At 34.6% G+C, this 13,075-nt stretch overlaps 1 protein-coding gene across 1 annotated transcript; it reads left to right on the top strand.

Moving 5' to 3' along the window:
* The first annotated feature begins 588 nt into the window (after positions 1-588).
* LOC109814117 (beta-galactosidase 3) lies at positions 589-6,829 on the top strand. The gene is made up of 19 exons (XM_020378468.3): positions 589-957; positions 1,084-1,179; positions 1,319-1,431; positions 1,874-1,940; positions 2,031-2,123; positions 2,250-2,393; positions 2,609-2,697; positions 2,779-2,884; positions 2,970-3,057; positions 3,390-3,508; positions 3,596-3,760; positions 3,926-4,104; positions 4,237-4,346; positions 4,427-4,536; positions 4,761-4,871; positions 4,951-5,064; positions 5,150-5,352; positions 5,439-5,775; positions 6,201-6,829. Exons 1-19 carry the CDS (start codon positions 787-789, stop codon positions 6,333-6,335), a joined length of 2,550 nt encoding a protein of 849 aa, XP_020234057.1. The 5' UTR covers positions 589-786; the 3' UTR covers positions 6,336-6,829.
* Positions 6,830-13,075: the final 6,246 nt, after the last annotated feature.

The raw sequence follows: 13,075 nt of genomic DNA, 5'->3' as shown, positions 1-13,075 counted from the left end.
AAAATAAAAGTACACACCTCGTGTAAAATAGCTATTACTTCCGCGTTGACTGTAGAATAAAAGTACACCACGTGTCCACATTCATTTGTTTAGATTTTGCTAATCCTTAAACCCATTCCAAATAAAAGTTTTTTTTCATTATTTTGAAATGTGCATCTAAAAATAAGATTTTCCAAAGATTGCATTTAATGTGTGTTTTATGAAAAAACACCATTGCAATAGAGAGAAAGTAAAAACTTGTTGACTTTAACTTATTAAATTAGTAACTCCAAGCACATGATTCAGTGATAGGGATTGATCTATGCTTAAACAAGATTAGGAGTTCGAATCCTATCTTGTGTATGCAGCCGCGTTAAATCTACGGTAAGGGCTGATTTACGCTTAAGCAAGGTTAGGAGTTCGAATCCTACCTTGTATATGCAGCCACATTAAATCTTGGGACCAGCTATCCCACATTTCAAGATAGCTAATTACCAAACACACAATTACTCGTGTACTAATTACGGCTACTGTGTCTTTGTTACCCTCTGGCAAGTATCTGCGTACTTTTTAGTGGCGCAGTGTGACAGTTCACACTAGTTATAAATTCGGTTTCTCTGGGAGCTGCAAGAAGAACCAAACAACACTGGTGTTCCCAACGAGTGATGGACCCTGTTCATATTACTGTCACCGTTCCACCGTCACCCCACTCTTAGAATATCACCCCACGTTTTTCAATTCTCGACCCATCATAGCTCGCTTCTCTCTCCCTGCATTTGATTCCGACCACATCTTGAGACCAACATAATGGAAACCACCTTGTTTTCCAAATTCTTCTTCTTTTTTTGCTTTGCTTCGTGTCTGTGGTCTCAGCTTCTTCACGCCACTGTCACCTACGACAGGAAGGCAATTCTCATCAATGGACAACGGAGAATCCTCTTCTCTGGCTCCATTCACTACCCCAGAAGCACCCCCGATGTAAGATTGGAAAAAAAAAACACAACATGAAAGTTTACGAAGTGTTTGTTTCCTAGTTGAACAACTTAAGTAGTTGAGTGTTGTTTGTTTCTGATTTTGTTGCGAAATGGTGTCGTGTCGGTGCAGATGTGGGAAGATCTGATTCAGAAGGCCAAAGAGGGAGGGCTTGATGTGGTGGAAACCTACGTCTTCTGGAACGTTCACGAGCCTTCTCAAGGCAATGTGTGTGCTTCTTCACTCTCTAATTCTCTCTCTCTCTCTCTCTTTCTGTTTTGCTGTGGTTTTTCGCTGTTTCAACCATGTTGCTAATTAATTTGAGCTTTTGGTCAATGTGTTTGTTTCTGCATGCAACGAAATTCAGTACAATTTCGAAGGGAGGTATGATCTGGTGAGATTCGTGAAGACAATACAAAAAGCAGGGCTCTATGCTCATCTACGCATTGGACCTTATGTCTGTGCAGAATGGAATTTCGGGTACCTTCTCATTTTCTAACACGGGAATGCAATTCTCTTGTCATCATTCAAGGTTTCAAATTGCGGTCTCGGTCGCGATTTTGTCGCATTCCTTCATATTGTGGGAAATTGTGGTCAAATGCGGCCATAATTGCAGCCACTGACCTTTTTTAAAACCTTGCTTGTCATTTATGTTACAGAGTCTGTGTAATTATAAGTTTATAAAATTATTTAAGAACTTCTCTATCGAAAATAAGTAGTATTTTTGTTTGGTAGAGAAGTTCTAGTAGAAGTTTCTGTCCTCTATTTAAAATGGCGAAAATAAGGAGTTCTTTTCGTCAAAAGCTCTCCAAAGCATTTCTCACTTTTATTGATCAGGCTTTTAGTAATATTTCTCATTGACTTGTTTAACATTTTAAGTTTTTGATGTTATATTATCTATTTGGAATATTGTTGTGTGCAGAGGATTTCCTGTTTGGCTTAAGTATGTTCCGGGGATAAGCTTTAGAACAGACAATGAACCTTTCAAGGTCTCATTTTTTTTTTCTAAAATAATTTTATCACATTATTTATTGTTGGGTGGTTTCAATTTTATGGATGAGTCATGAACTGTGTTGCAGAGGGCGATGCAAGGGTTCACAGAGAAGATTGTGGGAATGATGAAGAGTGAGCAGCTCTTTGAATCTCAGGGTGGCCCCATCATACTCTCTCAGGTGAACATCTGTGGTCTTTCATTTCATAGCATTTAATCTTCACTGCTTTCACATCGTAGCACTAGTGGCTATGAACTTTTCACTCAAGATCTAGTTTGATAATGGTGCATTCACCGTGTGTTTTAGATTGAGAATGAGTATGGAGCACAGAGTAAGTTACAAGGAGCTGCTGGTCAAAACTATGTGAATTGGGCTGCGAAAATGGCAGTGGAGATGGGAACTGGAGTACCTTGGGTGATGTGCAAGGAAGATGATGCGCCAGATCCAGTGGTAAGCATTCTCACTCTTCTTGAAAGTTGTTTAATATAAAATGTAACCACTGATACACCTTTAAACTGTCTTGGTTTTCTATTTTTATTCTCAGATTATTTTATTTTCAATGACATGTAACTTTAAAAAATGGAAAATAAAATGCAGTACTCAGCCAGTTGTGTTAACTTCATTTCATTCATTAAACTAATCTGCTTGGTCTTGTGGTGTAACAGATAAACACGTGTAATGGCTTTTATTGTGATAAGTTTACTCCAAATAGACCCTATAAGCCTATGATTTGGACAGAGGCTTGGAGTGGCTGGTAAGCAATTTTACTATGACATTATAAAATTTAGAAATGAGGGAATGAAATGGGTGGCATAACTTTCTGTTGAATATGAAGGTTTACAGAATTTGGAGGTCCACTTCACAAAAGACCTGTCCAGGATTTGGCTTTTGCAGTTGCACGATTTATAATCAGAGGAGGATCCTTTGTAAATTACTACATGGTTAGTTGGCTTAAACTGTTATGAAAAATGATGATGCTGGCGCCTACTCTTGTAACTAGCCTAAGTGTCTTGCATTTACTTGTAGTATCATGGTGGAACCAATTTTGGACGAACAGCTGGAGGTCCTTTCATCGCTACCAGCTATGACTATGATGCTCCAGTAGATGAATATGGTGAGAACTGAAAATTCTGTACCTTCTAATTCGTTTATAGTATTTATTGACATTGTAACAACAACAACTAAGTAAGAACCAAAATCCTTCAAGAATTCTGGCATATAGTAGTATGCAAATTAACTATCAGCCACTTTCGGTTTTTTTCTCATTAACCTTGTATGCATGAATTTTGTCAATTTTTATGTCCAAAAACTTGCTACTATTCACTACATTGAAAGCAACAAATGTTTTCCTTTAATGCTTACACTTTTGGGCATGTGTTTGTCAGAACAGTACCCCGAAACTTATTGTTTTTGGTAACTGACTATTTCTGTAATAAAACATTGAAGGTTTGATTAGGCAACCAAAATATGGTCATCTAAAGGAGCTTCATAGGGCTATCAAGATGTGTGAGCGACCTTTGGTTTCAACTGACCCAATTGTTACTTCATTAGGGGAATCCCAACAGGTTTTGACTCAGTTCAAAGTTATTTTGTTTTTCATGTGTGGATAGCTTGTTTACCGAACCTTTTTTGCTAACATATAACTTTTCCAGGCTCATGTATACACTACGGAATCTGGAGATTGTGCTGCTTTTCTCTCAAACTATGATTCAAAATCATCTGTTAGAGTGATGTTCAATAATAGGCACTATAACTTGCCTCCTTGGTCTGTCAGCATCCTTCCCGATTGTAGAAATGTTGTCTTCAATACAGCAAAAGTATGTAACAAAAGTCTGACATTTTTGAAACCATTCTGTATTGTATTTAGCTATTATACTCATGCTTCCAATTACTCAGCCTTTTCACCATCAACATGTTCTTTCAACATGATTTAATAACTAAAAATTTAGTCAAATCATTGAACTCCTGTTCTCCTTTTTTAGGTTGGAGTGCAAACATCTCAGATGCAAATGTTGCCAACAAATACTCGGCTGTTCTCATGGGAGAGTTTTGATGAAGATATTTATTCTATGGATGAGAGCTCAGCAATCACCGCTCCTGGTCTCCTGGAACAGATAAATGTAACAAGGGATGCAAGTGATTATCTTTGGTATACAACTAGGTAAGCCTTACTTTTAGGTGTTTCACATTTGCTTCTCACATAACCATTTTCACAATCTCTTACTTTTCGAATTCTTTAGAAACCATTTTGAATATATTTATTGTGTAATTCATTTTGTCTATCTTTCTGCAGTGTTAATGTAGGTTCATCCGAATCCTTTCTACGTGGAGGTGAACTCCCTACTCTCTTTGTTCAGTCTACAGGCCATGCTGTGCATGTTTTCATCAATGGTCAACTTTCTGGTATGTAAATTTTCTTGCTTTTTCATTAGACCCTTTTTAGCTTATTAGTAAAAGTAAACATGATGTATGATTCAAACCAGGTTCTGCCTATGGAACGAGGGAGTATAGGAGATTCGCATATACTGGCAAGGTAAACCTTCGTGCTGGAGTAAACAGAATAGCTCTGCTCAGTGTTGCCATCGGACTTCCTGTAAGTTTTTTCCCCTCTTTTACTTTCCAAATCCTACTGTCGGTTGAATGTTTAGTTCCTGTAAATATTGACTATTGTTTTGGCTCAAGTTCATTAGCGATTTTGACCTTTCTATGACTTTGAAAGCCATGTAAATAACTAAACTGAAGATTGAAATCCAGCTTAATTTTTTTCCTTCTAAAATAACACTATTTAGCTAAACGGTTTTTGTATTTTGATGTCAGAATGTGGGAGAACATTTTGAGACTTGGAGCACAGGAATCCTAGGTCCAGTTGCACTCCATGGACTTGACCAGGGAAAATGGGACTTGTCAGGGCAGAAATGGACTTATCAGGTTTCATAGTCTTACTTTAGATACTTGAGTTTGTTTAATTTCCAAGAAGAAAATCTTACTAAGATATGCTTTTAAACAGATTGGGTTGAAAGGAGAGGCCATGGATCTTGCCTCTCCAACTGGTATCTCTAGTGTTGCGTGGATGCAGTCAGCAATAGTTGTACAAAGAAATCAGCCATTGACATGGCACAAGGTAAAATTAAAGATAACGTTCCAACTCTAGCTGAAAACGTAACTTTAGCTTCAAAACCGATGAAGTTAATCTGTAAACTCTGCAGACTTATTTCGATGCTCCAGAAGGAGACGAACCATTGGCATTGGATATGGAGGGTATGGGCAAAGGTCAAATATGGATTAATGGACAAAGTATTGGAAGATACTGGATGGCTTATGCTACTGGTAATTGCAACGACTGTAACTATGCTGGTTCATTTAGACCTCCAAAGTGCCAACTTGGTTGTGGCCAACCAACCCAACGATGGTAAGTATTATTAACATTGTAGCTGCTGCAATGTGATCACATTGGTGAATGTTATCTTATATTACATTTCATACAAAATGTTTCAGGTATCATGTCCCTCGATCTTGGTTGAAGCCAACTCAAAATCTTCTGGTTATTTTCGAGGAACTTGGGGGAGATCCTTCGAGAATTTCACTTGTGAAGAGATCAGTAAGCAGTGTCTGTGCTGATGTGTCAGAGTTCCACCCAAATATTAAGAATTGGCACATTGAGAGCTATGGTAAGTCAGAAGAGTTCCGTCCACCAAAGGTTCACTTGCATTGCAGCCCTGGCCAGACCATCTCTTCCATTAAATTTGCCAGCTTTGGAACTCCTTTGGGTACTTGTGGGAACTATGAGCAAGGAGCTTGCCATTCCCCCTCATCCTATGCCATAATAGAGAAGGTGCTTTACCATATGCTTGATTTCACAATGCACTACATTAACTTCTAACATATACTTACCCGTAAATAGTCATTTTGGTCCATGAAATTGGTGAAGGTTGCCACATTAGCCTCTAAAATTAAGAAAATATCAAATAAGTTCTTGTAATGTTTAATAAATTCCTAAGTTTAACTCCTTATTATTATTATTTTAATCCATATATATATATATATCGACATTATTACTTTAGTTATGCATTTTTTTTTTATATTTTGGACTAATGTGATTGTGGATTTACCTTTCCAGAAACTTGTTTGACATTTTCATAATTTCAGGGATTAATATGATAACATTTTCTAAATTCGAAGACCAAAAATGACCATTTTCTTATATATACTTCATAGGAATATACAATTAACTTGTGCTCTATCTCTGTCATATTTCAGAGATGTATAGGAAAACCAAGATGCACGGTCACTGTATCAAACAGAAACTTTGGGCAAGACCCTTGTCCAAACGTGATGAAACGGTTATCAGTTGAAGCTGTTTGCGCTCCAACTACTACAAATTGGAGGGGCTGATTGGGCAAGGAAGCACCGTTTTACGTTTAGTGTGCAGTGACTTAAACCACAAGACAAAGGGATGAATAATAAAAGGAGCATAGGTAAAGTTAAATGTACTTTTAGTTGTCTAGTTGAATAGGTTGAGTGCCATAGTGTTCTAGTGTGAAAGTAGCTATGTAACGAAATGTTGGTGGTGCCTAAGGCACGTGGTTTATAGTTTTATTTGGAGGGGTTAACGGGGCTTGTGTAAATTTTTCATAGTTAGGTAGGTGAATCTGAGACCACGGGTCTGAAATTTGGACCCTTATGTGTGAATTTAGAGTACCAGTCCCCGACCTTTTAACCGGATATGGGCACTGGGAAGTGAGGCATTTATGTTGGTGTGATTTGTGTTTTTGTTTGTAACTTTGTATTAATGGAGTGAGTCATGCCGCAAATCAGGTTCAAGTTGGGAGCGGATCCTACTGTAACCATTGTTTGATGAGCTTTATAGAAGTTTACTGTTCTATCAACTTTGCCTCCCAAGTTGCTATGTTTTTTATTTTATAGTAGTGTTGTTATCTTAGTTGCAGCAATCTGTTTCGTTCAGCCATGATGGTCATGCAAAATATAATTATGTGAGATTAAAAAGCTGGTAAATAAAACACTTTTACGCAAATATTTAATACAATTTGACTACTCTCTCTTCCGTCTCATAATAATTATAGTTTTAGTATTTGGAAAATGTTTCAAAATGAATGATGTTTTAATTACTTTTCAATGTTATACTAATTAGCCTTTTCTTAATTTATTATTTTATAAATTATTCAATCACAATAATTAAAAGAGTGCATTTATTGAAATAGTGAAGTATTTTAGTAAAATTGTAGAAAAAAAAGAGATACATTTATTATTATCCTTGATTTGTGTGTAAAAATTTTAATTTGCAATCATTTTGAAACAAAGGAGGTATTTTATTATCACATTTTATTCATTAATATTTTTTTAATCTAAATTACATATTTCTTATACTGGAAACAATTTTATTTGAGTTTGCTACAACAAAACTCTCATTAATATAATATAGTGATAATGTGTAAAAATATTTTTATTTAATAGTGTATATAAGTTAAAGAGTGATGTTCTTGTTTACTTAATAGCCAAAACATCCATCAAAGAAACCCATATAAACGAATGGAACCACAAACCTACGTCTCATGTATCCTCGGATACTTTAAGATCTTTTTTACAACAATCGTATCCAAGTCAAGATAACATAATGTAGAGATTGGTTTGACGACTTTTATACAACTTTCCTACCAAATTTTTTCAAGAGCACATTGCAATATTTTGATTGGCTTATGAAAGTTTCATTTTTAGTTGCTTGATTTGTAATCCCAAGAATAGGTCAACTCCCTATACATTTCAAACTCTCCTTGTATAGTCTTAGCAAACTCTTGGCATAAAGAAGGGTTAATAGCACCAAATACTATATGATCCACATAAACTTATACTAACATGGTATTATTTGCAACCTTTTCCACAAATAAGATATTATCTAATTTACCTTTCTCATACTTATTATCAAGCAAGAATTTGCTTAACCCCTCGTACCAAGATCTAGGAGCTTACTTTAGCCAATAAAGTGTCTTTTTCAACTTAACGAAAATTAAAATCAACAAATCCAGGGGTTGATGAACATAAACCTCTTCTTATATAAAATCATTTAAAAATGTAACTTTGACATCCATTTGATAAAACTTAAAGTTCATGATGTATGCATTTGTCAACAATAACCTACTAGCCTCTATTCTAGCTATAGGGACTCATCATAATCAATACCTTCATCTTGATTGCATCTTTTGGCAGTTATTTTTGCCTTGTTTCTTATGATGATACCATACTCATCTAGTTTATTCCTAAATACCCATTGTGTTCTTGTTATTGGATGATCACTTGGTATAGGCACTAAATCCCAAACCTTATTTCTTTGAATTTATATAGTTCATCTTGCATGGCAAGAAACCAATGTTCATCATTATGCCAAAAATGATCATCGAAAGCGCTTATTTTGCTTATAGATGTCCTTTCTATCTATTTAAAGAAAACATTGTCAATAAAACATTGTCTATTGGTGAAGTAATGCATAACATTTCTTTAAATAAGTGTCATTTATAAAGGCACTTTTCCAAAAGAGCGTTCTCTATTATGTAAACTATAAATAACACTTTGATAAATGTTATTAATGTGCTTAATTTTTATTTATTATTGTTAGATCATTCAACTAGAGTTTCTTTTAGCTTTTGTTCCACCTTTGTCAAATTATTCTCATATCAAGTCAATTTGTTTTTCAACTTCTTGTTTAGGACTCCCATCTTATGTGCCTTTTTATGCATTTGAATAAAGGCCTCTTGTAACTGTTTAGTACTTCACTTTGCTGATTTGTTTTAGCCATTACGCATTAGTTAGCTTCTCCTTCCTTCCTTAAGTCACTAAAGGAAATGGTAGATCAAAAATCTTATCTTTAAGATAACAAACAATCCCTTAAGTTTTAATGTTGACAAATAAAAGGATTCACTTTAAAGAAAAAGTCGGCATTCTTTGAAAATATAATAGGTCAGAAGAAATGTGAAAATAATATATATAATCTATAAGATGAAAGAAATCAGACGAAACATATAGTCCGTCTGGCTTATACTAAATGAATAAGACTGACATTGCATTTGCTTTAATGTGTTATTCCTTGACAGATCAAACAAAAAAGAGAAAGTTTCGAAGAGCATTAATGAGAAAAAAGACAAAATCTCCATGAGAAGCCAAAAGCACAATCTCAAATATCATAGAAAAGAGACTAAAAAGGATTGCTCTGCACCAGCCCTGACTGCTCTGCGATGACACTCTCTACTGCACTCAAAAGTAGAAGGAAATGATAATAAGTAGATGTCTAGATCAAATAAGAGGTACACGCATCCTAATAAGCATTTAATGTTCATATTAAATGCATCAATAGTACTCTCTACGATCAGTTAGGAAGATAGACGAAGCATCTAGTAAAGAAATTTGAACCTTTAAATTTGAACGTTGCTACAACGGTTATCTTCTCCAAAGCTACTATAAAAAGATCAAGCATTTAAACTACAAGAATATAAATTTTGAGCAAGAGAATAATATATACTATATATACATACATGAAGAAAAAGAGCTAAGAGATTAATATTTCTTTAGCAGTTCATTCTAAAAAAAAGTCGTTAAAATATCAAGCTGAAGCACCACAAAGAAGATCACATTTGAAAATTATGTATCTAGATCTTTGTAGTATTTTGGTGCTATATTTTTTTTATAGCATCACATTTAAAAGAGACGAAGCTATACTTGTAACTCTTATCAATTGTATTTGTAAGGTTAAGCCTGGAGAGACTTGTTTAAAAGAATATTCAATGGTTAAGCCTAAAGAGGCTTGTTTGAAAGAATACTTGGGTTTAAGCCTGGAGAGGCTTGTTGAAAGAATACTTAGGTTTTAGCTAGCCAAAAGTGGCTTGTAAAGAATACTTGTTGTTTAGCCAGAAGTGACTTGTAAAGAATACTTGTTATTTAGCCAGGAGTGGCTTGTAAAGAATACTTGTATCTTGTATAAGATAGTGGAAATCAATCTGGTTGGATTGAAAATTAGATGTGATCTCTAGGTTGGAGACGAACCAGTATAAAAATATTTGTGCCACTTTTTCTGTTTCATTACTTTGTTTGATTACTTTCTAGTACTTCGTCTGTTTATACTCTTACTTCCTCTTTGCAAAAAGTGCAATTTTTTGATATACATTATTCATCCCTTTTCTAGTGTGTATCTTTTTCTCTAATAGGAAATCATGTCATTCTCATCCCAAGCTATGTGGGCTTTTGTGAAGTTTAATGAAAACACACAGAAGGGGGGTTGAATGTGTGTGAACGAAGGATTTTAAAACCGTTTTCACAAACGTGCTTCTTTCCATCTGAAAGTAAGGTTATAAATGCTTTGACGAAAATGCAGAATTTGTTAATAGAAGCCTTGCGTCCAAAGATCTATCGTCTGTTCAAGAATGGTTTCTTGAATTCAATAAGTATAACCGTTTATATATGATTTAAAAATTAAGTAATAGTAAATAAATTTTGTGTGATAGATCATAATAAGCAAAAACTACTTGTTAACACAGATAATAATGCGCAGAGTTTTTATACTGGTTCACTCATTCTGAGCTACGTCCAGTCTCCTTCAACTGAAGGGTTCCACTAATCACAACGGATTACAAGTATTCTTAACCACTTCTGGTTCGTCAACTTCACTCGCTGACGCTAGTATTCTTAAACCACTTTTGGTTCCCCAAGTATTCTCAACCACTCCTGGTTCGTCAACTTTACTTGTTGACGCTAGTATTCTTAAACTACTTCTGGTTATCCAAGTATTCTTTCGCTAGCCTCTTCAGGCTTTACAGATGATAGTTGTTTTGAGTGTATTTGTAACTCTCACAAAGAGAATGAAATGTTTTCAACACTCACTAAGGTTTTCAACCCTAGTTTTACAAGAATGTGTTTTGAGTGTGTATGTAATTCTCACAAAGAGGATAAAATGATTTCTACACTCACTAAGATAGGCTATCTTAGTTTTACACTGATATTCAACTTTTGCACAAGAAGAGAAGTAAGGTTGTTTTGACACTTGTTTTTTTTTTTTTTGCTTGTTGCTACTCTCTTCCACTCCTTTTCTTCTAAGGTCTTGATATTTATAGTCTTGTGATAAATCTACCCGTTATTTGAATTTGAATGTATTTGTTGAGGTGGTGCTTTTCGTTGGTGCAGATAAGCGTTCGTTCATGGCTACACAGATCTTCTTCATTTAATGCATTTGATTTTGCATTAAATGTTTTGCTTGTTTAATCTGTGTCACGTGAAGTCCTTTGCATAATTTGTCTTCTTTTATTTCTGACTTCAATCATGACCTAGGTATGTTTGTCCTTTTTCCGTCATTGTAGTTGCGGAGGCGTTGCCTTTCTCTGAAAAGTAGGTGTACTTGTCCTGACACATGCAGCTTTGACATGTGAATTCACGCTCTTGCATTTTTCTTCTTTCTTTTCATATTTTTGATAACTCCGTGCGCTTTTCCTATAATTGGAGGTGATGTATGATCTTCCTCGATGTGACTAGTGGATTCTAGATGCTTTTCATCATACTTCATTTACGTCTAGGAGAATGAGTCTCCGTCTAAGGTTTAGACTTTGACTTTTTCATTTCGTCTAATCAGTCTTGAGGATGAACAACTCTTATTCTGTCTGGAATGTTTCTTCGTCTTGGATTATCCAACGACTGATGATTATTTTGTTGACTTGAGTATGTATGATTGACCTTTTAGCTTCGTATGATGTTTATTTGTTGCTTGAGCCAACTTTGTCTTGGTTTTGCTTTGCTCTTATTTTTGATTTATACTACACTTTGGATTGTTCTTGGCGTATCTTTATTTGGTATGTATTATCGTCTGATATTGATCCTTCTATTATTTGGCCTATTTTCGGATCCTTATTTTGCTCGACTCTGCTTCATGCTTTAGTTTTGCCTGTTTTATTCATATCTGAAACACTACTACACAGATTAGTAATAACAATATGTATTATATTTGTCATATTCAAAACCTTGCTGGGAATTGTTTCATCTGACTTAACACTTTGTTGCTTTAAATTGTTTTTCCCTTTTTATCTTCTTATTACTTCTTTAAGTAGACTGGACAATCAACCTTAATATGTCTTACTTTCTACATTCAAAACAAGTGAATGGAACAACATTTCCTCCTTTCTTTTTGAAGTTTTTCTTATTGGAACTTGGTGTAGATTTATTTTTCTTCCTTAATTTTTTTTGAATTTTCTCACTATAAGGTTGAGGTGCTCCATGTTCGAGTTAAGCACAAAGCTTAAACACATGTTTAAAGAAAAACACTAAATACAAGTTGCACTATTTACAAGAGGCTTATTTGAATAAAACTGTAATCATCAAAACTCTTGAGCTTTAGTTTGAACTTGATTAACAATTACAAAAAAAAAAATTCTAATCACTTAACAATAGCAATGCTACATTTGAATGTTTGAATTACATAAAAAAAAACTTAATTGAAAAGATAACATTAATTATGATCTCTATTGTGGTGTTTCCTTGCCTTCAACTTCTCCCTAACATTCTTCTTTTCTAACTGAATTGAACTTGTTAGAGTATGGACACTAGTTAGAGCCATCAAACTGGGCTGCAGCCCCTGGGCCAACCCGACCCAACTTGAAAATAGGCCAGGCCAAGCCAAAAAAATGAAAAAATTTATGATGGGTCAAAAAATGTGACCCAATCCATTTTTGACCCAGCCAACTGAGTTGAGTTCGTGGTGGGTCGGGCTGCCCACCTAACCCACTTATCACCCCATTAACTCAACCCACTTAACTATTTATTATTATATATGTATTATTTTAACAAGTTATCATTTTTTTATACATAAAGATAAAATCAATGTTAAACAACATGAAATTGCTATAAATTTATCTACTCAAACCTCTAATAAAATTTAATATTGATGAATAATTACTCTCACAAAAGGATTTTTATTTTTTTGTTTCGATTTTTTAAAGTTGTACACTTTTTAATTTAAATTTAATGTTTCATGATACTTAGTTTGATAATTTTTAATTTAGATTAGAGATTATTTTATATTGGAATTTATTTTAAATTATAATTTTAAAAAAAAATTAGGTGGGTTGGTGGGCCGACCCGTGTAG

The sequence above is a fragment of the Cajanus cajan genome, chromosome 5 (genome assembly GCF_000230855.2).
Source record: "Cajanus cajan strain Asha chromosome 5, NIPB_CcT2T_4, whole genome shotgun sequence".
NCBI lineage: Eukaryota > Viridiplantae > Streptophyta > Magnoliopsida > Fabales > Fabaceae > Cajanus > Cajanus cajan.
The sequence above is the reverse complement of the archived record's forward strand: the minus strand, read 5'-3'. Positions and strand labels throughout refer to the sequence as shown.